This window comes from Schistocerca nitens, chromosome 1 (genome assembly GCF_023898315.1).
Source record: "Schistocerca nitens isolate TAMUIC-IGC-003100 chromosome 1, iqSchNite1.1, whole genome shotgun sequence".
Lineage (NCBI taxonomy): Eukaryota > Metazoa > Arthropoda > Insecta > Orthoptera > Acrididae > Schistocerca > Schistocerca nitens.
The window spans coordinates 1,095,562-1,122,147 of NC_064614.1; the positions used below are offsets into that span (position 1 = coordinate 1,095,562).

At 38.7% G+C, this 26,586-nt stretch overlaps 1 protein-coding gene across 2 annotated transcripts in view; it reads right to left on the reverse strand.

Moving 5' to 3' along the window:
* The window catches only part of LOC126234396 (zinc metalloproteinase nas-14-like), a 300,270-nt gene that overhangs the window by 254,444 nt on the left and 19,240 nt on the right, over nucleotides 1–26,586 (reverse strand). Inside the window, exon 1 of one of the 2 annotated variants that reach the window (XM_049943093.1) lies at nucleotides 8,897–10,407. In XM_049943093.1, the coding sequence (XP_049799050.1) occupies nucleotides 8,897–9,023 (127 nt within the window). In that variant the 5' untranslated portion in view covers nucleotides 9,024–10,407. Of the gene's footprint in view, nucleotides 1–8,896; nucleotides 10,408–26,586 lie in introns of those variants that run through there. The other variant, XM_049943087.1, reaches the window with a different exon arrangement.

Consider the following 26,586-nt stretch of genomic DNA (forward strand, 5'->3'; position numbering starts at 1 on the left):
ATCAAAGATGTAGCTGTCAGGGCGAACAGGCTTAGATGGTGGGGTCATGTTACACGCATGGGAGAAGCAAGGTTACCCAAGAGACTCATGGGTTCAGCACTAGAGGGTAGGAGGAGTCGGGGCAGACCGAGGAGAAGGTACCTGGATTCGGTTAAGAATGATTTTGAAGTAATAGGTTTAACATCAGAAGAGGCACCAATGTTAGCACTGAATAGGGGATCATGGAGGAACTGTATAAGGGGGGCTATGCTCCAGACTGAACGCTGAAAGGCATAATCAGTCTTAAATGATGATGATGATGATCAGTTGTGCATCATCGTCAGATAATCCATTTACCACAGGGAAAGCCTGTGTTTGTTCTACACTCTCTTGCTGTAAAAATGTATTCTGCATTAGAGTACTACTGTCCTGAGCTATAGGTGTAGGGAAATTTATCACTGATTCTAAGTTATATGTTGTTAACAACATTTCTAGTTCACTTTTCCTATCAGAATTGCTTAGAAAGTTAACACTGAAATTAATACAGATTAATAACTCCTTCTTTTTGTCTGACAGACAGCATAATAGGGAGTCAAAAGTTTTTATGAATAACTCCCAATCTCCTAGTGGAGCCCTTTACACTGTCGCTAACATCAACACAACAGTGTGTAGCTGAAGTTCACATCCACAAACCTCAAAGTGCTGATCAACACAAAATTTGCTTACTTCGACAGTTCTGTATTTATACTCTTGTTTTACGAAAATGGCAACTCCTCCTTTATCCATACTAAATCTACAAGTGTAAGATGCTAAATTAGACCCATTTATACTGACGTTTTCCATCCCCACAGTTACATGGTGCTCAAACAGACAAAGTATATCAATCTCATTCTTATTTTTGAGGTCATCTAAACACACGATCAGCTCATCTACTGTATTTTTTATTGTCCTGAAATTTTGGTGAAGTAAGTTGATACCACCCTTAGCTTTATCCTTATTTGCTGTGCATGAAGTTTCTTTTCTTCTATTTTCCTTGGTTGTTGTCTGTCTGGAATTTGGCTTTAACCTGAAAAACCTGTCTGCCTGGTCCCAACAACCACAGCGATCACCCCTTCTGTGACTGTGGCCCACCTTACAGTATTGAGGTGCAGGCCATGTGTAGTGTAACCCCACCTACCTGTAGCGTCAACTGGAACAACACTCATGTGAGACTTTGCCCACATTCGTGTGCCCAGTTTCTGCTCCTATTTTATCCAGGTCACTCCTAATACCATATCTTGGATTCAGGAACATTACTCAAGAATCCGTCGAACAAGCACCTTGTAAGCCACTTCCATTGTGGGTGAGTTACATTTCCTTAAGATTCTTCCTATGAACCTGAGTCTGGCATCGGCTTCTCCCACTATTTGTTTTATGTGGTCATTTGACAGCCACAGTTATTTGTGTTCATCAAGCCAGTGGAGCTCATTCTGCAAATCGATACAGTATTCTAGCATTACTACTTTCTTATAGGCCACGGCATCATCTGCTGACTGTCTTAAAGAGCATCTGACATTTTTTACTAGATCATTTGTGTACACTGTGAACAGTAACTGTCCTACCACATCTCCACGGGTACCCCGAAAATACCTTTGCATCTGCCGATTTTGTTTCGAGAGACGTTTGAGCTCTGTGTGCAAGGAAGCCTTGAATCCAGTTGCAAATGTAGTCAGATATTCGATAATCTCCTTTTGTTCACTAAACGGTAGTGCAGGGTGATGTCAAATGCCTTCCTGAAGTCAAGGACTATGGTATCAACCTTCGCCCTCATCACTGAATGTTTGATGCTGGCTACTCAGACAATCTGCAGTTCGCATCCTGTCACTCTTCCTAAGCAAAAATATCTTCCTATCAATTGTAATATTACTTGTAAGACCCGTAGTCGTAATTGCTACCACAGCCTTATAATCACTTATATACTCCTTTACGTCAACTGAGTCCTGAAAATCAGGTCTGTTTGTTTCTAGGAGATCTAAAACGTTACCTTCGCGAGCTTGTTCTCCAGCTATCTGATCCACTTAATTTTCGGAAAAGATATTCATAACAGTGTCACATAAATCCCTTTCTTTTGTGCCAGTTTTGACAGCATGACTCTCCCAATCTGTGCATGGCAAGTTGAAGTCATCTTCTATTACAATAACATGACCAAGGAAATTATTAACGACATTATGTAAGTTTTTTCTGAAGCTCTCTAGCACTACATCTTCTGACCTAGGTGGTCTATAAGAGCATCCGATTAACATTATTTCCCGACCTTTGATGCTTAACTCCACCCCATTAATTCACTTTCGGGATCTACATCTACATCTGCATCTACATCTACATCTACATGCACACTCCGCAAGCCACTGTACGGTGCATGGCGGAGGCTACCCGATACCACTACCAGTAATTTCCTTTCCAGTTCCATTCACAAATACAGCCTCCCTGTGAGCCCTAATTTCTCGTATCTTACCTTGGTGGTCCTTATGCGAAATGTTTAATGGCGGTAGTAGAAACATTCTGCAATCAACTTCAGTCGCTGGTGCTCTAAATTTTGTCAATAGCGTTCCTCAAAAAGAATGTCGCCTTCTCTCCAGGCATTTCCATTTGAGTTCCCAAAGCACCTCCGTAATACTTGCCTTTTGTTCGAAACCATGGATAACAAATCTAGCAGCCATCCGCTGAATTGCTTCAATGTCTTGCTTTAGTCCAACCTGGTGGGCTTCATGGTAATCTCGCTACGTGTTACCGAGTTTTTTACTGCAATAAACAAGTCGTCACCATTACCAGCTAACTTATCCTTACAATAATTGTTCCAATCTGAATGTAGGATTTCATTCTGTTCAGTTCCGGTTTCGAACAATTTTATGTTCCTAATAGTATCTGGTCATTATATCCTTCAATAAGCGATACTAATTCTGGGACCTTTTCTTACATGCTCCGTCTGTTTACTAATACCATATTAACCTTTTCTACATCCGATATGCAAGGACGAGCATTCTTTGAGAATGCTGTGGCTGATGTAATTTCGATTTTTGCAGGCAATTTGTCTCTGTTACCAAGGGGAGAAGTGGTTCTCTAACCTAAAAACCCCCATGTGCACGCCATACGTCCCCCATTACCCTAGTAGCGGCTTTCTGCGTATAGTGCACTCCTGATCTATTAAGGGGAAACCTACAATTCTCCATTTGGTAGAGGAAATTGAGAAATTCGCATTGGATACCGTCGCAGAGTCGTCGGAGCCCCTGGTTTAGATCTACCGCTATGTTCCAAACCAGAGGAGCGCAGCCCACCCTGGGCACGGCGCTACAAATAGACAGATTAGGCTGCACCCCGCGTGCGGCGCCATTTGCCTTCATCGAATCAACCACTTGCCGAAAGAAGCTGGGGATGGCCTCAGAAACGAAGTGGCAGGCATCATTGGAGCAGACGTACGCCACCATTTGCAGCCAGTGCACTTGGTAGCCACCACGGGGTCTCCCTCACATCACAGGTGTGAGCCCCTGCACACGTACTGAGTGCACGCTGATTTTCCTTCCCACCCTGCCTGCCTATTTCCCTGAGGGGATCCATCATCCACCTAACGTTGGGGCTCCCAATGATTAGCGAACTGGACAGGAAAATTGGCCACCGGCCCGAGAAGAGAGGCAACTGTGCTGGCTCAGAAGTGCCATTATTAACACTGGGCTGCACCTCATACTGTACCTGTTGCTAAAGCAAAAGGAGGCAGCCACAGCCGTGCAGCCCACTGCTTCTTTTGCCTTACACCCAGTGCCACGCTGGCCCACTTTGTGCCCCACACAGTCTCGAGCGAGAATGGACTGGTCAGGCGTTGTGTACCAGAAGATGCAGTGACAACCAGGTCACTAGGGGATTACAAAGGTACCAAAGGTGTCACCGGTCTTTTCAATGGCATCCCGATATTGCCACAGCTTTGAGCTTTAGTCAGAAGCCAGTTGACTGTGTCCAATGCAACTTACGGCTATTTACAGACGGGAGCCAATCCTCCTCGTCATTTTGTACAGTGTAAACAGTTGATATACAATCTCAAAAAATATGAACAAAACAGTCAAGATTAACTTAGAAAGAGCAAGCAGAGCCCTCAATAGAGAAAATTACCCTACTGTCGTGGAGATGTATGCAATGTACATTGAGAAGAATGGACTAACTCTAAAATCTGTTCTGCAGCTTTCTCATTATTGCCTGAAACTGCAAGATCAGTAAGTTCTTAAAATAGATATAAATATCTCTATGGAAGACAGATGTATCGATAGTTTACTAGAAACAATGCTTACCAAAAAATTACTGCAGGAAATAAATATGCAATCTCCAACACACTGATCTAAACTATATGCTGTGTAGTAACATGGGATTTAAACATAGAGATATGACATGGCACTACTGACAGTGGAAGATTATATGAGGAAGCTGCCTCGCACTACAACATAGACTAAATTTACGCAAAAAATAAGAACTCGGAGTAATTTGATAAACACCAGTTTACATAGTAAAATACACAAGTATAGTTCATTTCTCCGCAAGTATATAGTACGTTTCTTCACAGAAGTATGTGAAAAAAAACGGAAATTCAATTAAATTACTCCGTATCAGACAACCACCGCTGGTGCTAGCGCTACAGGCGCGTGCTCTCACCCAGCCTCTGTTGCCAATGGTCACCCGATTCAAACCGAGTCATGTGATGGATATTATGGCAGTTCTGACTGCGGAAAATTACATCAGGAAGCCACCTTACACAAGGATATGCACTAAAATTTGTGCAAAAACATAAACTTGCACTAATTTTCTAAAAAATACACAGTAAAATACACAGGTACAGTTCAATGAAAAGAAACACAAACAGAACGTAATTTTTTTTGTGTTGTCTACGTATTTTGCAGATATATTAGAATATTTCAACATTTTAGACGTTGAAAATAATTAATTTATAGATCTGTTGCACTTTCAACATTGGAGATATCTGTTGGTGACAGTGAGAACCACACATGGTACAAAAAATGGACTATTCATATGCAACCATGTATTGGTGACAGAAATAAGCTCAAAGAATATTGTGATACAAAGAACAAACTTTCCTCGTTTTCTACAGTGTACCTGCCTGCTGGTGACAGGAGCAACTGGTATACGAAGCAGGACTCGATTAAATTTCACATTTTCACGGTTTCTGGGACAGTGTTTATGGTAAACCTCATTTTCAAAAAATACAAATTCCTGATTCATTATTTATATTTTACAAGCAAATGTTGGTTTTTAATTATTTATAGATAAATATGATGTCTACTTGTTCCACAATTTCTTCGTGAATGATATGTAGCTTCAAATGAAATTTACCAATGTGACTGGTGACCCAGTCCTTAAACGAATTTTTGGAAGTCAGTAATACGAGCTTAGTTCACAAAATTTCTGGCATCTTAGGGTATTTTAGGCAGATCAGATACTTTATTGTATTTGGCTACAGAATGTGGTTGTGGGTAAAGGCTTGTGGGTCATGGGATGTTTGGGCTGTCATCTCCCTGTCTTCTCCCCTTCAATGGCCTTGGCATACAGCATGAAGAGCTGATTCTGATGATTTACGGAACGGGTTTGGAGATAAGGTATTTCTGATGCTGATATAACACAATTCATAGTCCCCTCCCATCCTCTCCCCTCCCATCCTCGCCACACCCCTTCCCTCCTTGGCTTTGGCTTGTGGCCAGATACAATTATGCACATGGCACGAATCCTGGTATGGCCCTGAAGATACGGAAGTGTTGGTGCTGAAGGCAGCGATATATAAAACAAGCATAACTGCATGAGACTTCCTGGAATGGCCTATTGGTTGCTGTCAGGGCTATCTAGAGCCCACAGTGCCACACTTGCTAAAGATGACTTCTGCTCTTCTTACAGTTTACACTTTCGTATCAGGAGTAAACTGAAAAGATCCCAGATCGATTAGCAATATTCAAGATTGTTTTAAACAAATGTTTTGTATGGCACTTCTTTCATGGATGAATCGTTCAGTGTACTGCAGCCTGATATCTGCTTTTCCTACAGCCATTCTCCATTTATTCGACTTAATGTCGCTGCACACTGATACTCCAACGTATTTTACCGTTGCCACAGTTTCTAATTATTTATCATTAACAGTGTAATCTTTTGAACCCAGTCGCAACTCTAGTCGGTTCCTCTGTGCGCTCGTATTATGTTCCCTAAATGATTGTGCAGAACCGTATGGAATGCCATCCAGAAGTCGAGTATGATAGTATCAACATGGCGACTGTTGCCTATAGTGCACTGCTCGTATCTCGTGTTGGAGTTATTAGTGATGTCACATAATGTGAATATTGCCTACAATCTGACTTCTGTACAATTTTTCTGCAGTAATGCAATCATTCCAAATAAGTTATGTAAAGTGTTTATTACTATTATTATTATTATTATTATTATTATTTTCGATTATTCCCATTTAAAGAGAGCGTTTGAACTTGAATTCCTTTATGATGATTGTTATGTTTTTTCTGAGCCCAAATTTTCTTCATGTGTTCACTGTGTTGTTTCTTTCGCTCAGCTGTCCATTTGCATCCTGGTCTCTTCTGTGTTGTGGTGTCAAATTTATGTTTTTTGATTATGTTCCTGAATTCAGTTCTATTTTCTGCATCGTTTACTGTTATGTGTGCTTGTCTGTTTTTCCCTTGCCTGAGTTGATCACTTTAAGAATTCGCTTTGAAGTTCTGTTTTCATTCATCCTGTGGATACGTCCGTAGAACTGCATTCTTCTTTTCCTTATTGTATCTGTAATCGTGTCTGTGTATTTACATAATTCTGATGTTTGATGTAAAGTGTTTATTATTATTTTTTTTAATTGAAGGTGCATGGCTAGAATATCCTAATAATTATCATGCGCCCCTAAGTGTATTAAATGCTTAGTATTTGGTGAGAATTTTTATATACCTTTTAAATGTAATTGTGCTTAAGACTTTTTTATCTTATTTATTTGTTTGTTTACTTTTTTTTGACAGATTCCATATCTGCAAGGGCAATTTAATTTGGGATTTGTGGAAGGTACATTAGCATATATGTTCTTATTTTGTACATATTTATTGTGTGTTCTTGTTTTCTGACATGTTCCACATTCCAGAGGATCTCCTCACTACGGATCAATGGGAACGAAAAGTACATCTAATCTAGTCAGACGCAACTGACTTTCATAAGATCTCTGTCTGCGACACCCATGTTGATTAATAAAGCGCTCTATTAATATTTTGTTCTACAAAGGTAATAAAGTATGAGCATATGTTCAACATCTGATTGGTGTCCTTGATATAGGCTTATAAGTATTTGTATCTGTCTCCTCCTGAATCGGAAATCGACTGCGTTTTCTTCCAATCACTTACTACTTCCGTTGCTCTACCCATGTACAGTACACTTCCGAACAGGAAGAAAATTCTTTCCCATAGTCTACATTGAATCTTACAAGTGATCAGATCCAGACACCTTTCTACTGGTGAATAATTTTTGGTAATTTTCTATTCCGCTATCTTTTATCACAACATCTACTATTTCAGAGATTGAGCGATGATTGGAAGGAGGAACCATGTTACAGTCTTCCAAAGTGAAACTATCTCTGAAAACCAAACACAGTATTTCGACCACATTCTCTCAATTCAGGATGCTCCTCTTTTGTGAGTTTCATATTTGAAATGCCTACTTTCCTTAATTCTCTCCTCTGTCCAAATTGGTTTACAAACCACTTTGCATTCACCGTCATGTTATAGTGTTCAAATATATACTAGAAGACAAAAAAAACGACGCACCACGAAAAACTTATCGGAATGGTAGATGTCATATACACGTACAGACAAACAAATTATTACAATTTCAGAAAAATTGGATGATGTATTGGAGAGAAAGAGTGACACAAAATGAGCAAGTAAATAACGAGTTGATCCACTTCTGGTCCTTATACAAGCAGTTATTCGGCTTGCCACTGAGTGACAGAGATGCTGGATGTCCTCTTGGCGGATATCGTACCAAATTCTGTCCAATTGGCGCGTTAGAGCATCAATATCCCGAACTGGTAGAATGGCTCTCTTCAATTGAGGAGAGATCTGGCGACCTCGCTGGACAAAGAAGCGTTTCGCAAGCATGAAAACCAGCAGCAGAGAGCCTCGCCGGTGGTCGGGCGCTATTTTGCTGAAACTTAAGCCCAGGAATGGCAAACCATGAAGGGCAACAAAATTGGGCGTAGAATATCGCCGATGTACGAGTGTGCTGTAAGGGTGCCGTACATTGTACCAGTGTGCTGCAAGGGTGCCGTACATGATAACCAAAGGGGCTCTGCTGACAAATGAAATGGTGGCACCCGAGACTATCACTCCTGGTTGTCAGCCCGTATGATGGACTACAGTCAGGTTGATACCCCATTACTGTCCAGGGCATCTCCAGACACGTCTTCGTCATCGGCGCTCGATTCGAGGGACTCACCGCTCAAGGCAATTCTACTCCAGTCGATGAGATTCCAGGCCGAATGTGCCTGACACCACTGCAAACAGGCTTTTTGGAGTACAGTGGCCAATGGTAGTTGGCCCCTAGGAGGCACCCTAAGTTCATTCCCCTTACTGTCAGCCGCCGAAGTATACAGTTTTGCATTTTCAGTCGATATCTGTATGAGTATCGATTTATGATCAGTTTGCATAACTCCATCTTGGTAGGTCGAATTTTTTTTTTCTTATAGTGTTTGGGGCCCTGCAATAAGCGATATACGTATACATGCCTATTCATTGCTCTGTCAGTCACTAGTCGCCGTATTCTGTTCTTATAATATAAGAGACATGTGGTAGAGTATGAGCTCTGTAATATTATAAACAAAGTAGAAAATGAATAATTATAATTCTCTTACAGAAATACAAGGTTTCAATGCGATACGGAATCTCGGTGGTTGGCCACTTCCTTTCCTTGTCCCTAAGAACAGTTCTCAATTCAAGTGTTGTTGAGACCACTATATCGCCTTCATATTTGTCACCCATTTCCCAGGGACTAACACCACATAACTTCCATCCGGGAAACTTACTATCAGCTGAAATAAAAGAGAATTAACTGATTAGTTTTAATATCTAGCATCATCAATCGGAAACATGTATAGAATATTACGTGAATATTAAGATAAAACTCTATATGAATATTGAAGATGTTGCAACTTAAAATAAGATTCTAAAACAATCGTTCATGCTTCTTGCTCATATCTAAAACAGCTTCAGTGTATGGCTGAACAGTTGCTGAGGGAAATTAAATATAAAAACAAATTATGGACTTATAGCACCTAATGTTAAACAGGTGAGTCTTCGATACCAATGACATATCGTATTTCATAGTTCAATAAGAAACATATCTCCAGCGCTTCAAGGCTTAGGAGTCAATAAGGATGATTTGGGGAGGCAATGACGAAAAAATTAGTTTTTTCGTCCTTTATTATATCCGAAGATATGAACTGTATCACGATTCTTGTGTTTCTCTGTTATGAGGCTTTTTATGCTGCAAAACTGATATGGAACTAACTATTGTCAAAACATAATCAGTGATTGACATTATGTACAATAAAATAAGAAACAAAACTTCTAACTTGAAATGCAAAACGACAGTCACAGAGCGGCGTAATTTATTTAGCAATATTGGTCCACTCTGTAAGTAAAAGTCCTCCAGACTTAACACAGTTACTGTTCAGTTCAAAATCCTAAGTTCCCTTCAGAAACGTTTTAATTCATTTGCTGTTCCAGAACTGGCGGTCAAATCTTCATAGAAATATACTTTGATATCAGAGAAACGGTCATAAGATGAGTTAAAACCAGTTGTTTTCGAATCTACAGTAATGCTACGACACTAATTGGAAACAGTCGTAAAAACTATGACTCAGGTAGACAGTGATAAAACACTGAAGTGTATTTATGTGTCTACTGCAACTGTAAATTGGCACCTCCAATCATATTCGTGCTTTGGTCAGAAGTTCGACTTATTTTTGATTACTGTAATGAAATTTAAATTCAGTTAAGACACACCAGTCTAATGTCATTTCAAAAGTTAATTGGAAGGTGATTAAAGGTTAATAGTTGTAAATGTAAAAAATTAGGTTTGTTAGCGAAGAATATTACGCCATTACTCCACTGAGTGAAGAACAAATCTGTAACGAACAGACATTATGAGTGGCTAACCGATTGTTTTTTGTGGCAGTGAGACAGATCGTCTGTCGTTAATAACAAAAAATGGACGAGATACCTGCTGAGTTTACGTATATATTTCGCCCCTGAGCTTTGATTTCCAGAGGCTACGTCTCAATTCTATACTGTGTTCAAACTTAGTTAAAAGCAAAAGCAATATAATCAGTTAATAGTTACATTTAAACTACCAACAATTAGGGGTTCGTTGGGGTTCGTTTCCTTTATGGGAAAAATTTTAAAGGTTTTTCAGATATGGTTCACAGTTAAAAGGAATCATGGGTTTGCTTACAGGTTGCTGAGAATTTCGTCAAGAGCAGTAGGTAACAGTTGGCAGAAACAAGAGAAAGGAATAGATTAGATTGTGCATAGGAAGCGTTGAGAGGAAAAATACTAAAGGCAGCATGAGATCAAATAGGGAAAAGGACAAAGCCCAAAAGAAATCATTGGAAAGCATCTGAGATCCCGAATGTATTTGATAAATGAAGAAAATGTAAAAATGCAGCAAATGAAACAGATAGCAAGGAATATGTATGTCTAAAAAGTTAGACCGACAGTCAGTACAAAACAGATAAGGAATTATGCCTAAAAGCCTAACGAAAGGCTGTAGAAGAACACCCTGTGTAGTTGGGTTATACAAGGAAAATGAGAAGAATATTTCAGAAAGGGAAGATGATTTTAATGAAGATAACCTGGGAGATGATATCATGTGAGAAGGATTTCACACAGCACTGAAAAGCCTAAATCGAAAAAACCCCAATGGAATAGACTGTTTCCTTCATAATAATTGAGATCCATAGGAGAGCCAGCCAAGATAAAATTGTTCCACATGGTGTGCCACATATATGAGACATCAAGGATAATGTAATAATTCCAATCAAAAAAGGGAGTTCCAACAATTGTGAATATTACAGACCTGAAAGTTATATACTTCATGTTTGCTAAATAGGCAAGAATTATTTACAGGATAGTGGAAACATTGCGAGACACCAACCTTCACGAAGATCAGTTTGGGGTTCAGAGAAAAGTAAGAACATCTGAAGTAATATTGACTCTATGACTTGATCTTAGAAGATAGTTTAAAAAAGACAAACTTCCATTTATAGCATTTGCATATTTAGAGAAAACATTTGATAATGTTGCATTAAAATAGAGGAGTAAAAGTTTATAAAGAACATATTACCAATGACACTCCACTTATAAAGAGTGTATGGTTATAAATGGCGAACAGTAGTTGAGAAGGCAGTGAGACAGGAGCCCATCACTGATGCTATTCAGTCTATACATTGAACAAGCTGTGAAGGAAACCAAAGAGAAATTTGAAACAGGAATTGCAATTCAGATGGAAGAAATAACAATGTTGAGGATTTGTAATGGCATTGTAATGCTTTGAGAACAGCAAAGGAAATGGAACAGCAGTTGAGCGGAATGGACAGTTTGTTGGAAAGAGGCTGTATAAAAGAAAAATGAAACTAGGTTTTGTAGATTAATTAAATCAGGAAATACTGAGGGTATTAGATCTGGAAAAGATATACCAAAAGTAGTAGACGAGTTTTACTATTTGATAAGCAAAATAATTGATGATGACAGAAGTAATGGGAATACAAAATGCAGGCTGGCAATAGCATCGAAATAATTCCTGAGCAGTTGAAGTATGTTAACATTGAATATAAATGTCAGGAATTATTATCTGAAAGTATTTGTCTAGAGTATGACATTATACAGAAGTGTAAAGTGAACAATAAACAGTTAAGACAAGCAGATAATAGAAGTTTTTGAAATGTAGTACTAAGGAAAAATACCCAAGATTAGATGGGTTGAACAAACAACTAATGAGGAGATTTGTAACACCATAGCTCTAATACTCTACTGATTTATTTTTGCCTTTTGTTTTATTTAATGTTACATCGTTGAGTATCTGTAAATGTGTTTGAATCGATAACATAAAATTGTATACTCCTTTCTTTGTTAAAACTTTGATGTCGTGGTTTGATTCTATGCAATGTAGTATATCTGTCATTTAAATTCTTTGTCTCAATTGGAGGGAGACAAAACTTACTGTATACAATTGGAATTTGGGTGAATAATTTTTTGTAGAAATACTAATATGTGCACATGTTCTGTTTTATTTGAAATGTTTGTTTGCTGTTATGTAAACTGCTGACCTTCACTCAGGAATCTTAGTTATATGGTCTGTAAAAGGTAGGGTGGTTCCCCTTGGGAACGGAACTTCGTAGCGCGCGCAAATTGTGGTTGGCCTAGGTAGAAAAGGTGGAACCAAGAGATAGTCGGGGACGAGCTACCAAACTGTGCACTGCCCATGTAAAAGTTGTATATTGTGCTGGTTCCGAGAGAGAATTTTCCTGCCACTTACCAATGCCTCGGATGGATGGATAAATAGCTGGAACTATTCTGGAATTGGTATCTATCATCGCCACCAAGGAGGGACAGAGTCCAGCAATTCTGCCTGCAAATCCACCTACCAATATGCAGCTGCCGCCACATTGCACAATAATTATAATAGAGCACTATAGTAATGTACAGTGAAAGATCAGCTCATTGGATGTTTTAGTGTGCACAAATATAAGGTAACTTATAACTAAATTCATGTACCTACCTTGATTTTTTCCATATCACAACACCTCTCAGGTTCCTCTCCATTTGAACTATGATTACCGAGTGTCCTAGTTTGTGGAAAAAATGAAAGCCTCCCAGTGATGGAAACAGCCTAATTTAAAGTTTTTTTGGAGTTTCAAAGTCACCTATTTAATCATTTACTTGAAAGTAGAAGACTGTGGTAATAAAGACAATTTGCTATTTCTTTTAAAAATTAAAATTCTTAAAACTGAGGCTTATAAAGTTTTGCTTAGTTAATGATCATAGTGCTGCTTGTAGTCAATTTTAAAAGGTTAGTCAGTTTCTTGTAAATTTGTCAACATTGTGTCTCACTGCAGTAAAAGTCGTGAATTGCAGTTGTGGAAAGTTGGATGCTTGCTAAGCACTTGTTTCTTTTGGGTATTGAAAGTGCATATTAATAGTATAATAAGATCCACAGGTTATCATTTACCACTATTTATGAAAACAATAATTTCTATATTGAAAAGACAGTGAGAAGTAACCTGTTAGAGAATTCCATTTAACTTTCATTCTAAATAGAATACTATTTAGTTGAGAGATATTTAACCTTTGACCAGTTCATAATTTTGCAGTGAACTACATTTATAATTTTATGTCAGCTAGGAAAATATTTGAACAATAGTACTGAACCTATGTCCAATTAATGGTTCTGCAGTGAATATTAATAGTAATGTTATAAAGACCATTCAGTTTGAATAAGCCCTGAAAGTAACAGTGTGCTTCGTTATCTGTTATATTTATGCAAATAGTTTGTTCTGTTCTATTAGCTTCCAATCTTAACTGCGAACATATGCAGGTGTCAGAGTTCGTTGCACTCGCATGTGGCAAAATATAGGTTGTGTTTGTCCATTAAGTTTACTCATACTTAATTTCTTGAACAAGAATGTCAATCATTCTCTTGCCTAATTAGGCTGGCGACCGTTTCCCTTGTTCTATGAACAAAGTAGATAGGTAAAATATTGCTTGTACTGTTCAAATATTCACGTAATTCTGACTTTCATTTCTGATAAGCCACCCCCGTTAGGTACAACACGGTCAACATAACAAAATTCCTCTCAGAGGGCGACCGTTTTCCTTGTTCTTTGAACAAAGTAGATAGGTAAAATATTGTTTGTGCTGTTCAAATATTCGCGTAATTCTGACTTTCATTTCTGATAAGCCACCCCCGTTAGGTACAACACGGTCAACATAAAATTCCTCTCAGAGTGTAACACTGCTCTGTTGCTTTATACCATAATTACTCTAACAAAACAGTTCCGTTTTACAAACTGCCTCCAACTTTAGGGTATCGGTCGGAAGTGTTATACGTGGCTTTTCCGTGACAGGACTACTTTGCTCTGTTGGGGCATAGTACTTAATAATCCAAACTTGGCAATTGATTGCATAAGCTACGTAAATGCGGTTGCAGTGTTATAGATTCTGAATCAAATATGAAAAAAGAGAAATTTGTGGCAGATCTATACTAAAAGAAGGAACCAGTTGACAGGAAATATCCAGTGTAATCAATGAATCGTGAATTTGTAAGGAAGAGAAGCATGGAGGAAGGAGCGGGTGTGGGGAGAATTTTAGAGGAAGAACAAGGTTCGAATACAATAAGCACATTCAAACAGATGTCAATTGCAGTAATTAGACTGATGTAAACAGCTGCATCAAACCATTTTTCAAACTAAAGACCACAGTAACACCAACAGTCACGTACCTATGCTTAATTTCAGTCCTTGTTGGCACTGGTTAAAGAAATCTTCTTCTGTGCCTTCACAAGACTGTAGCCTTGTATAACATGATTATGGCCTGTATGACTTCAGATACAGCAGGTGCCTAGTAAATGCTAGTATGATAAGTTCAGATAACATAGTAAATAAAGTAAAAAAAAGGACCAAGAATTGAATGCAGAATGAGATTTTCACTCTGCAGCGGAGTGTGCGCTGATATGAAACTTCCTGGCAGATTAAAACTGTGTGCCCGACCGAGACTCGAACTCGGGAGCTTTGCCTTTCGCGGGCAAGTGCTCTACCATCTGAGCTACCGAAGCACGACTCACGCCCGGTACTCACAGCTTTACTTCTGCCAGTATCTCGTCTCCTACCTTCCAAACTTTACAGAAGCTCTTCTGCGAACCTAGCAGAACTAGCACTCCTGAAAGAAAGGATATAGCGGAGACATGGCTTAGCCACAGCCTGGGGGATGTTTCCAGAATGAGATTTTCACTCTGCAGCGGAGTGTGCGCTGATACGAAACTTCCTGGAAGATTAAAACTGTGTGCCCGACCGAGACTCGAACACGGGACCTCTGCCTTTCGCGGGCAAGTGCTCTACCATCTGAGCTACCGAAGCACGACTCACGCCCGGTACTCACAGCTTTACTTCTGGAAGGTAGGAGACGAGATACTGGCAGAAGTAAAGCTGTGAGTACCGGCCGTGAGTCGTGCTTCGGTAGCTCAGATGGTAGAGCACTTGCCTGCGAAAGGCAAAGGTCCCGAGTTCGAGTCTCGGTCGGGCACACAGTTGTAATCTGCCAGGAAGTTTCAAAGAATTGAATGTTATGATATATATGCAATTTGGTTTTAACATATATAAATAAGATTTAATTCAAATATTTTTTAATCGAAAAATTCAAAAACAATTTGAAACATAAGCAGGAGCTGGAAGACTCTCATAGGGGTAGTTCCTTCTCTAGATTGCTGCACAGGTGACAAAATGGTGGATATCGAAATAGATGACAGGGGGATAGAAAAACAATTAAAATCACTCAAAAGAGGAAAGGCCGCTGGACCTGATGGGATACCAGTTCGATTTTACACAGAGTACGAAGGAACTTGCCCCCCTTCTTGCAGCGGTGTACTGTAGGTCTCTAGAAGAGTGTAGCGTTCCAAAAGATTGGAAAAGGACACAGGTCATCCCAGTTTTCAAGAAGGGACGTCGAACAGATGTGCAGAACTATAGACCAATATCTCAGTTGAAGAGTTTTGGAACATGTATTGTGTTCGAGTATAATGACATTTCTATAGACGAGAAATCTACTCTGTAGGAATCAGCATGGGTTTCGAAAATGACGATGTTATGAAATCCAGCATGTACTATTCGTCCACAAGACTCCGAGGGCCATAGACACGTGTTCCCAGGTAGATGCCGTGTTTCTTAGATTAGTTCCATAGATCCATGCTGAGGAGATCCTCGTGGATGTGGAACATGTCAATTTTTTTTTTAGCAGAAATAACAATACTAATAGTATGAATATATACAATACATCATTTGTTTGTATTAAAAAATTCGTCAATGGAGTAGAAGGAGTTGGCCACTAGTAAATCTTTCAGGCTCCTTTTAAACTGATCTTTATTTGTAACTAAATTTTTTATGTTTGCTGGCAAATTATTGAAAATGAGTGTTCCTGAGTAGTGGACCCCATTTTGAATTAAAGTAAGTGCTTTTAAGTCCTTGTGCAGATCATTTTTGTTCCTGGTATTGTATGTATGAACTGAGCTGTTTGTTGGAAGAAGAGATATATTATTTTGGGCAAATTTCATTAAGGAGTAAATATACTGAGAGGCAGTGGTTAGTATACCCAGTTCTTTGAAGAGGTTGAAAGGGTACAGTACCGCCCGACATTGAAAATAGGTACAACATACTTCAGTATTTTTGTCAGAACAACACATTTTTTGTGTAAAAATAACTCAATTTCAATTAATGCAGCGAAGCCGGATACCAGTGTGGGAATAAATGACAATTTATTTATTTAATTGATCGCATGTGCACTCCCACAAAGTAAATCCCTACATCCACTTTGGTGAGATCTGTGAAATGAATGAATGTATGGTCGTCTGCTAACCACAGATAGTGAGTGTGAATATATGATCATCTTTGAGTCGATCCTTTGGCCACCTTTGGTGGGACCAAAGACATGAAATTTACCAGAGCTTTGAGCGCCTGAAATGTGGCTGACCAATACGATAGCAAGGTGCTTCCCCCACCTCGACAGAGATGGGAGATGACCTAGAGAACGGCCATCTTTCAGCACTCTGCCGCTGGATCTTGTGCTGTTAAGACCTGTTTTAGTTGTGCTCCGTAATGACGAAAGAGTGGAGACATGGTATGCATGTGGAAAATTTAAGAGTAGTTTGAAATAATAATTTCTCTATCTCAGGAACTTTTGTGGGGAGAATTAAATGTCAGGCAGGTAATATTAATGGGATTGTAGTAATCATCGGAAGTGACCAACGGTCACAATGAAACCACGTGTAGCAATAAGTTGAAATACTTCCGTGTGCTTAAGTAAAGCTGAATTACTAGCGTGTGTACAATAAGTTGAAATATTTAAGAAATAGCGTGTGTACCATAAGCTGAAATATTTAAGAAATGGCGTGTGCAGGACTTGAAATTAGAGACGAGTACTTCCACGTGGTGAGTACTGTGTGAGTCTCAATCTGTGTATGAGACAAAGGATAAAGAGAAGTACTCGTCCATGGTATCAGTTGAGAACTCGCGTGTGTGATGATTATGTTCTTAATGTTAAATTGCGTGATGTGATTCCGTGTGACGCTAGATTTAAACTCTGAGAGAGAATCAAGGTGAGTCGGCCGTCTATCCAGCAACGCCACTTGGCTTGCATTGCACAGGAAGACGTGCATATATCTCCAGAGTTCACAGTAGGAAAGTAGAATTACAAAGTGGGGCAGTGTCGTGTGAAACTGGGATAAATATTAATTGAAGTGGGAAAGCTGAAAGTGATAATGTTGTGACTATTCTCTGTGTAGCATTCATATTGTTGTGTGGTGTATGTCATGTAATTTGGGTATGTGTGGTTTGCATGGGAGAGTAGCAAGGTAGTTTCAAAAGATTAGCGGGTTATGCATGTTCCTTCGGTACCGCTCGGTCTGGAGGAAAGTTTCGTGATGACGATTGTGAGAGTCGAAGTGTGAGGTATAATAAAAGATCCACCATCCTATCCAGAAAGTGCACTGTAGCGTTAAATAATTACGAGACCATAATATAGAGATTCACTAATGTAAAGCCATGCCCACTGGGCGGAATTTCTCATGTGTTATTGTTGTAGGTTATAGAATTTGTGTGCTTAGGTTAGAGAATTTATCGGAATAAATAAGATAGTGAAAAGAAAAAGATTTGTGGACTTCTCCATTGAATTGTATGTTGTCATAATGTCCCGAATTTATAATGTGTGCGCCATTCATATTCAGTGCGGTGGCCACGTGTTGGTAAAAGCCGTTAAATAAAAGACAAAAAGAAAATGTGGTATTGCCAGTGCGTAGTGAACAGTCAGAGTTCTGTAAATCACTGATAGTCAGATGCGTGTTTCCGTTGCGTATTATTCATACAGGAGGATAATTTGTAACTTAAATGTGAGTACGAGAGTACATGTTACTCGATAAATAAGAATGAATCCACGCGCTTGGCAGACCACTCATCTTGCAGGCCTGACTGCTTGATGCCACAGTATGAGCAAGGCATGTGGGTGCCTCTCAAGGTTTCTACATGACGTCCGTGAATTTACTCCACAAACAATACGTATTACACGCTTTTGGACTCTGAAAACTTTTGTTTGACTTGAAGAGCTACCCCAAAATATTATACCATATGACATTATGGAATGAAAGTAGCCAAAGTATGCAAGCTTTTTCATTTTTATGTCGCCTACCGTCTGCTAACACTCGAATTGCAAATACAGACTTGTTAAGGCGTTTCTGCAGTTCTGTGGTGTGCTCCTCCCAATTGAATTTATTATCAAGTTGTAATCCCAGGAATTTAAGGCTGTCAACCTCTTCCATCTGCTCTTCTTCATACTTTATGCATATGCTGGGTGGAAACCTCTTACAGGTTCTGAATTGCATGTAGTGAGTCTTTTCAAAGTTTAATGTCAATGAGTTGGCTTTAAACCATTCATTAATATCCATGAAAATATCATTAGCAGATCTTCCTAGAACTACACTCGACATACTATTTATTGCAATACTTGTGTCAGCTGCAAACAAAACGAACTCTGCTTCTGACAGTGTAACTGATGAGAGATTATTAATGTACACAAGAAAAAGCAATGGCCCTACGATGGATCCTTGTGGGACACCACATGTAATTTCTTCCCATTCTTATGATGACTGATGTCTAAATTCACTAATCCCTTGCACACCCTTTGTTTCTTGTTAGTGGGACATGACTTGAACCATTTTGCAACACTGCCCGTGACACCATAGAATTCTAATTTATTTAAAAGGACGTTGTGGTTCACACAATCAAATGCCTTTGACAAATCACAGAAATTACCTGCTGCTTGTAATTTGTTATTTAATGAATTAAGAACATTTTCACTGTAGGTGTAAATAGCCTTCTCGATATCAGAACCCTTCAGAAATCCAAACTGTGTTCTTGATAATATGTTATTTGTGTTCAGATGGTTGAGAAGCTGCCTGTACATTAGTTTTTCTAAAATTTTTGAGAATGCTGGCAAAAGTGAAATCAGTCTGTAGTTTGATGGTATCTCTTTATCCCCTTTCTTGAATAGAGGCTTAACATCTGCATATTTTACCTAGTCAGGAAATGTCCCAGTTATAATTGACTGGTTGCACAAGTAACTTAGAATTGTACTAAACTCACAAGCACATGCCTTAATTAACTTTGTTGATATTTCATCGTAACCACTAGAATGCTTTGTTTTTAAAGCTTTTATTATGGAAGTTATTTCTTTTGGTGAAGTGAGTGACATATTCATGTACCTGAAGCTATATGTAAAGGCTAGTTAAATAGATTTGCCACACTATGCCCATCGGTTACTAATGTGTCATCTACCCTTAATGCTATTTGCTCCTGTTCCTTTCTGGTTCTACCAGTCTCCTCTTTCACTATATCCCATATTGTTTTTATTTTGTTCCCTGACAATGCTATCTTTTTCTCATATTGCATTTGTTTAGATGTCTGAATTACTTTTTATAATACTTTACAGTATTCCTTGCATTTAGCTAAATCACCAGTATTGGAGCTATTCTTGGTCGACAGATACATTTTCCTTTTTGTCTTACCGGAAATATTTATTCCTTGTGTAATCCACGGTTTTATTATAGACTTCTGTTTAATTAGAGTAACTTTTAGAGGAAAACAGTTTTCAAACATGGTACTGACATTGTTCATGAATGTATTATATTTTGCATTCATGTCATGGGCACTATAAACATCTTTCCAGTTCATACTTTTGGGCAGTTTTCTTAAACACTCAATTTTTGGTTGACTGACTAGTCTCCTGTACTCAGACTTAGCACTCTTGATAATCCGCTCATAATTTACATCTAAAACAAGGAGCTGCATGTCATGATCTGATAGTCAATTTATTACAGGTTTTATGATTTGATTTTGTTCCTTTGATTTATCTATAAAAATGTTATCAATGGCTGTCCTTGAGGATTTAGTGATCTTAGTTGGAAAGTTTACAGTGTGAGTTAGATTGAAAGACAACATTACTAACTGCAGTAAATGTTTACTGGAAGATTGCATTAGAAAATCTGTATTAAAGTCACCAGCAATCTAAATTCCTTTGTTTCTTCCTGTTAAATAACCCAAAAGAGCTTCTAGATGATAAATGAATAGATTATAATATCCTGCAGGTGCTCGGTAAATAGTTACTATTATATAGGATCTGTTATGGAACTATACTTCTGTTGCACATGCTTCTAGATGCTGCTCTAAACAGAATTTATTAATGTCAATGTTCTTGAATTTATGGCAGTTTTTAATAAATGTGGCAACTCCTCCTCCATCCATATCTACTCTGCAGAAGTAGGAAGCTAGAGTAAATCCTGAAATGTCTAACATATCTATGCCAGTGGTCACTTGATGTTCAGAGAGGCAGATTATGTCAATTTGGTTAGATGAATTCATTTCATCAATACAAATGAGTAGTTCATCAACTTTGTTTATGAGTCCCAGAATGTTCTGGTGTAATAAAGATAACTGCTACTGCATACTAATGGGATTATAAATGCTTTGGCAAAGATGAACTGACAGTTTCCCATTACTTTCTGTTAAACATTGTTTAAATGGAGGCTGTATGCTAAAATCTGACTCCTGTTCATCTGTTTTCTCAAACTGAGTTTATCTGCCAATCTCCCTTAAAACTCGTTTTCTTCCCCCTTCCCTATCCTAAGAAAGGCATCCCTCTGACACCTGTGACCACTGGTATTTTACCACTTGTGACAGTGTCCTCCTTTATGTTTTCTGCAATCAGTCCAGACAGTTTTCCCTTCCCTTTCCTAGTGAGGTGAAGGCCATGCCTAGTGTAGTCCTACCTACCGATAGCATCCACAGGAAGCAAACCAATATGGGACCCTATATCCGTCCTAAGCAGCCACTCCAACTCCAAGTTCACCCTCCCAACGGAAGAGTTCAAATGAGGCTGATCATGGCGGCTCAACACAGACACAAATCCCACACTCGTATGCTTCGTTGCTGATGCTATCTTCACCAGGTCACTCTCTATGGAATATTCAGAGTCTCTGTCAGAGCTATTTCCCGGACCACCCAGCATCTTCCTTCGTGAAATCTTTGCATAAAGAACCTACATCCTCTGTTACCTGACCCAGATCTGCACTAGGCTTGAAAAAGTTTGTGACCTGGTACTCTGGACCTAGATTTTCCTGCAGTAGTTGGCTAACACCTCTACCATGGGAGCTACCTAACAACAGAACTTTCTTTTTCTTTACAAATTTCCCTACCTTTTTCAAGTCCTTGAAAGATTGTTGTGCCCTTTATACAACTTCAGCTACATGAGGCTCATCCGATTCTGACTGAGGCAATACGTCAAATCTATTTTCAAGATTTATGACAAAGCTGTCTGATGATCTCCTTTGCCTGTTGCCCCTATTACCTGTTGCCACTTCCCACCTCTGTTCACCCTTCTCCCTCTTTAGCCTGTCCAGTTCCTCCCTTGCCTTGTCTAAGTCAGCTTGAAGAGCTGCAATTATCCAATTTTCCCTTCCTGTTCCAGTATTTTCCTATCTCTACTACAGATCCTACAGTACCACTGGTGAGCCTCGTATATGTCGCCATTTCCCACGCCACTACATTCGCCCCAATGAAAGAAACTACAGCACCCATCACACCATACCCCGGAACTAACGACCCTACGGCATGTCACACACTTCTCACTCATGGTAAAAACAGAAATCGCATAAACTGATTTAAGTAGTGACTAAAACGTAAACAAAGGACCCTAGAAACTAGTCAAGCGGATATAAATAAATTGAAAGAGTACTGAATAAAAGTTTAAGTCACTGTTTACTTACGATACGCGCGCGTAAAATTAAGCCTAAAATCCGTGCTATAGGCGCGAGAAGGAAAATAAACTTCTTACCCCATTTAATCTTCTTTAACACTTCACTAACACTTCCACTAATGTAACAACACTTATATTATATTTGTACCCTCAGGAAACGTTTACCTATAAGTTTAGATCACTGCTTACTTATGATTCGCACACATGAAATTAGGCCTAGGATTCGTGCTACAGGCGCGAGAAGAAAAATAAGCTTCTTACCCCGTTTAATCTTATTTAATACTTCACTAACACTGCTACTAATTTAACAACACTTAGAGTATATTTATAACAACTGTAAACGTTTAAAAACAGCTTAATAACAACGCTTTTCACAATTATTCATTGCAAGAAATACTCGAAGAGTCTGTGTCGACGCTGTGTTGCCAACCATTACCTTGACTTCCGCAAAGCGTTTGATACAGTTTCCCACAGTCTTTTAATGAACAAAGTAAGAGCATATGGACTATCAGACCAATTGTGTGATTGGATTGAAGAGTTCCTAGATAACAGAACGATTCACGTCATTCTCAATGGAGAGAAGTCTTCTGAAGTAAGAGTGATTTCAGGTGTGCTGCAGGGGAGTGCTGTAGGGCCGTTGCTATTCACACTACATATAAATGACCTTGTGGATAACATTGAAGTTCACTGAGGCATTTTGTGGATGATGCTGTAGTATATCGAGAGGTTGTAACAGTGGAAAATTGTACTGAAGTGCAGGAGGATCTGCAACGAATTGATGCATGGTGCAAGGAATGGCAATGTAGACAAGTGTAATGTGCTGCGAATACATAGAAAGAAAGATCCTTTATCATTTAGCTGCAATATAGCATGTCAGCAACTGGAAGCAGTTAATTCCACGAATTATCTGGGAGTAGGCAATAGGAGTGATTTAAAATGGAATGACCATATAAAATTAATCGTCGGTAAAGCAGATGCCAGACTGAGATTCATTGGAAGAAACCTAAGGAAATGCAATCCGAAAACAAAGGAAGTAGGTTACAGTACACTTGTTCACCCACTGCTTGAATACTGCTCACCAGTGTGTGATCCGTACCAAATAGGGTTGATAGAAGAGAGAGAGAAGATCCAAGGGAGAGCAGCGCGCTTCGTTACAGGATCATTTAGTAATCGCGAAAGCGTTACGGAGATGATAGATAAACTCCAGTGGAAGACTCTGCAAGAGAGACGTTCAGTAGCTCGGTACGGGCTTTTGTTGAAGTTTTGAGAACGTACCTTCACCGAGGAGTCAAGCAGTATATTGCTCCCTCCTACGTATATCTCGCAAAGAGACCGTGAGGATAAAATCAGAGAGATTAGAGCCCACACAGAGGTAAACTGACAATCTTTCTTTCCACGACCGATACGAGACTGGAATAGAAGGGAGAACCGATAGAGGTACTCAAGGTACCCTCCGCCACACACCGTCAGGTGGCTTGCGGAGTATGGATGAAGATGTAGATGTAGAAATAGCTTTTACCACAGTCATAGACATATTGTCACACTTACTCGCTGCACTCCTTATCTCTAAAGATCGAGGTGATGAACTAGCGAAAATAGTGTTGACAACTTTAGAAAACTTTCACTCATACAGATGAAAACGATAATGCATAGAGAAACTTGGAGGAAGTCTTTATCCAATACTAGATATCGAATAGCTAATAAAGATGACTGTGCTCATTTCTTAATATCTAGCACAAAATATATTAAAAAATTAATGCAGAATTTGTGCACGCAATTAACTATACATTACTACACAAATTTAAAATAAGTATGTTTATATCCTGGGACGAGCTGACAGTAGAAAGAAATGGGAGTTCTACATCTACATCTGCATTTGTACTCTTCAGACGATGTGAAGTGCATAGCAGAGGGTACGTTCACTTTACCAGTTATTAGGGCTATTTCTCATTCTATTAAAATATGGACTGCGGGAAGAATGAATATTTAAATGCCTTTTGTGTGTACTGTAATTCGTCTAATCTTGTCCTCACGGTACATACGGGACCGATTGTAAAGGATGTAGTAGAATAAAGGAGATAAAGAAATACCATCAAACTTCTGTTCAGTTTCACTCTCGCCTGGATTCTCAAAAAATTTAGAAAAGATGATATACAGCCATCTTCTTAACCATCTGACCACAAATAAAATATTATCCACATCGCAATTCGGTTTTGTAAAGGGTTCTGATATTGAAAAGGCTTTCTACACATACAGTGAGAATGTACTTTGTTCATTAATTAGAGGCTATGGGTGTATTTTGTGATTTGTCAAAGTGATTTTACTGCGTAAATCAGAATATCCTTCTAAGTAAATTAGAATATTAGATTGTAACAGGAAATGCTACAAAATGGGTCAGATCCTATATTTCTGGTTTGCTCTTAGGGCTCTTACTTTTTCTTGTTTATGTCAATCATATTTCATCAGTAACATTACCAGACGCCAAGTACGTTTTGTTTGATGACAGAAATATTACAGTAAATAGTAAATCAAATATAGCGTTAGAGAGATCTACTAGTGAAAGTTTGATGGACATTCATAAATGGTTCCTAGCCAGTTCTCTGTCACTAAACGTTGAAAAACTTACTATATGCTGTTCAGAACTTGTTAAAGGTTTCCTGCTAGTGTATGCGTAAAATATGACGACAAGAAGATAGAATAAGTTGAGAGTGTTTGGATTACAGGTTGGTAATAAACTTAACTAGGAGGAGCATATCACAGAGCAGCTGAAGCACATAAAGACATATCTATTTGCTATGTGAATGTTGTCAGACATAGGTGATATAAAAATAAAGAAGCTAGCCTACTATGCTTACTTTCATTCCATAATGTCATATGGGTTTATTTATGGTGTGAACTCAAGAACTTCTTGCAGACAGCTGTTTAAGGGACTGGGGATACTAACTATTACTTGTCAATATATCTATTCCATAATGAAATATGTCATTAAAATATATCTTTTTTTCCAACTAACAGCTCATTTCATGGAATCGATGCTAGAAATAAGAATAACTTTCACAAAGATTTAAAGTCACTTACTTTGTTTCAGAAAGGTGTCCACTATTTGACAATACGAGAAGAGTCAGGAGTTATTGGTGACCAACTCCCTTTACTACAATGACGAATTTCTTAGCAGAACTGATTAATCCATATGTGTTATCAATAATATCACATAATGTAAATACTATGTACAATCTGATTTCTGAACAAATTTTTTGTAGTAATGCCATCATTGTAAATAAGTGTTATAAAATATTTTTTATTTTATCTTTTTAATTTGATGATATGTGGCTCAGTAGCCTAAGAATTATCATATGTGCACCTAAGTGCATTGAACATTTAATATTTGGTGACAAGTTTTATATCCTATCAATTGTAAATAAGCTTAAGACCTTATTTTTTTACTTATTCCACATCCAGAAGAGCAATTTCATTTGGTATCTGAGGAAGACATCAGCGTATCTATTCTTATTTTGTAAATATTTATTGTGTGTACTTCTTTTCGTACATGTTCCACATCCCAGAGGATCTCCTCACTATGGATCAATTGGAACGAAAAGTACATCTAATCTAATCGAATGTAATCTAATCTATATTCCTAGAATCATCATTGAAAGCCAGTTACTGAAACTTTGTTAGTATACTTTCTCAGAATAGTGCCCATCTCTTTTCAACATCCTGTCAGTTCAGTTCTTTCAGCACCTCTGTAACACTCTCCTACAGGTCAACCAAACCGGTGACCATTTGTGCTGTGTGAAACATCGAGCATCCATCCAACATGATACCAGAGCCCCAGTCCACCATCGTGGTCTCTTTTTCAAGAGATTCCTGTGACTGTACCGGCGACCATTGTCTTCCAGACGGAACTATGAGGAGACTCATTCTGCAACCTGAAGCGGGTTCATCGGTGAAGAGTACGTTTCTCCACTCCTTCACAGTGTAGCTGACTCACTATAAACGAGGTCATTCTGTAATCTTACGAGTGGTACACACTCAGCCTTATATCTCACCTACAAACCAGCTCCACTAAGAAAATAGTTCCCAGTTTTTCTGAAACTGCACTTTCTGTGGGGGGGACGGGGGGGAGGGAGGATTAGTTCTGCATACAATTGTCTTGCGGGTAGTGTTAGATTTCGTGGCACAATTAAAAATAAATGTCGTTCAGGATTTACTCTAGCTTCCTACTTCTGCAGAGTAGTTATGGATGGAGGAGGAGTTGCCACATTTATTAAAAACTGTCATAAATTCAAGAACATTGACATTAATAAGTTCTGTTTAGAGCAGCATCTAGAAGCATGTGCAACAGAAGTAGAGTTCCGTAACAGATCCTATATAATAGTAACAGCTATTTACTGAGCACCTGCAGGAAATTATAATCTATTCATATATCATCTAGAAGCGCTTTTGGGTTATTTAACAGGAAGAAACAAAGAAA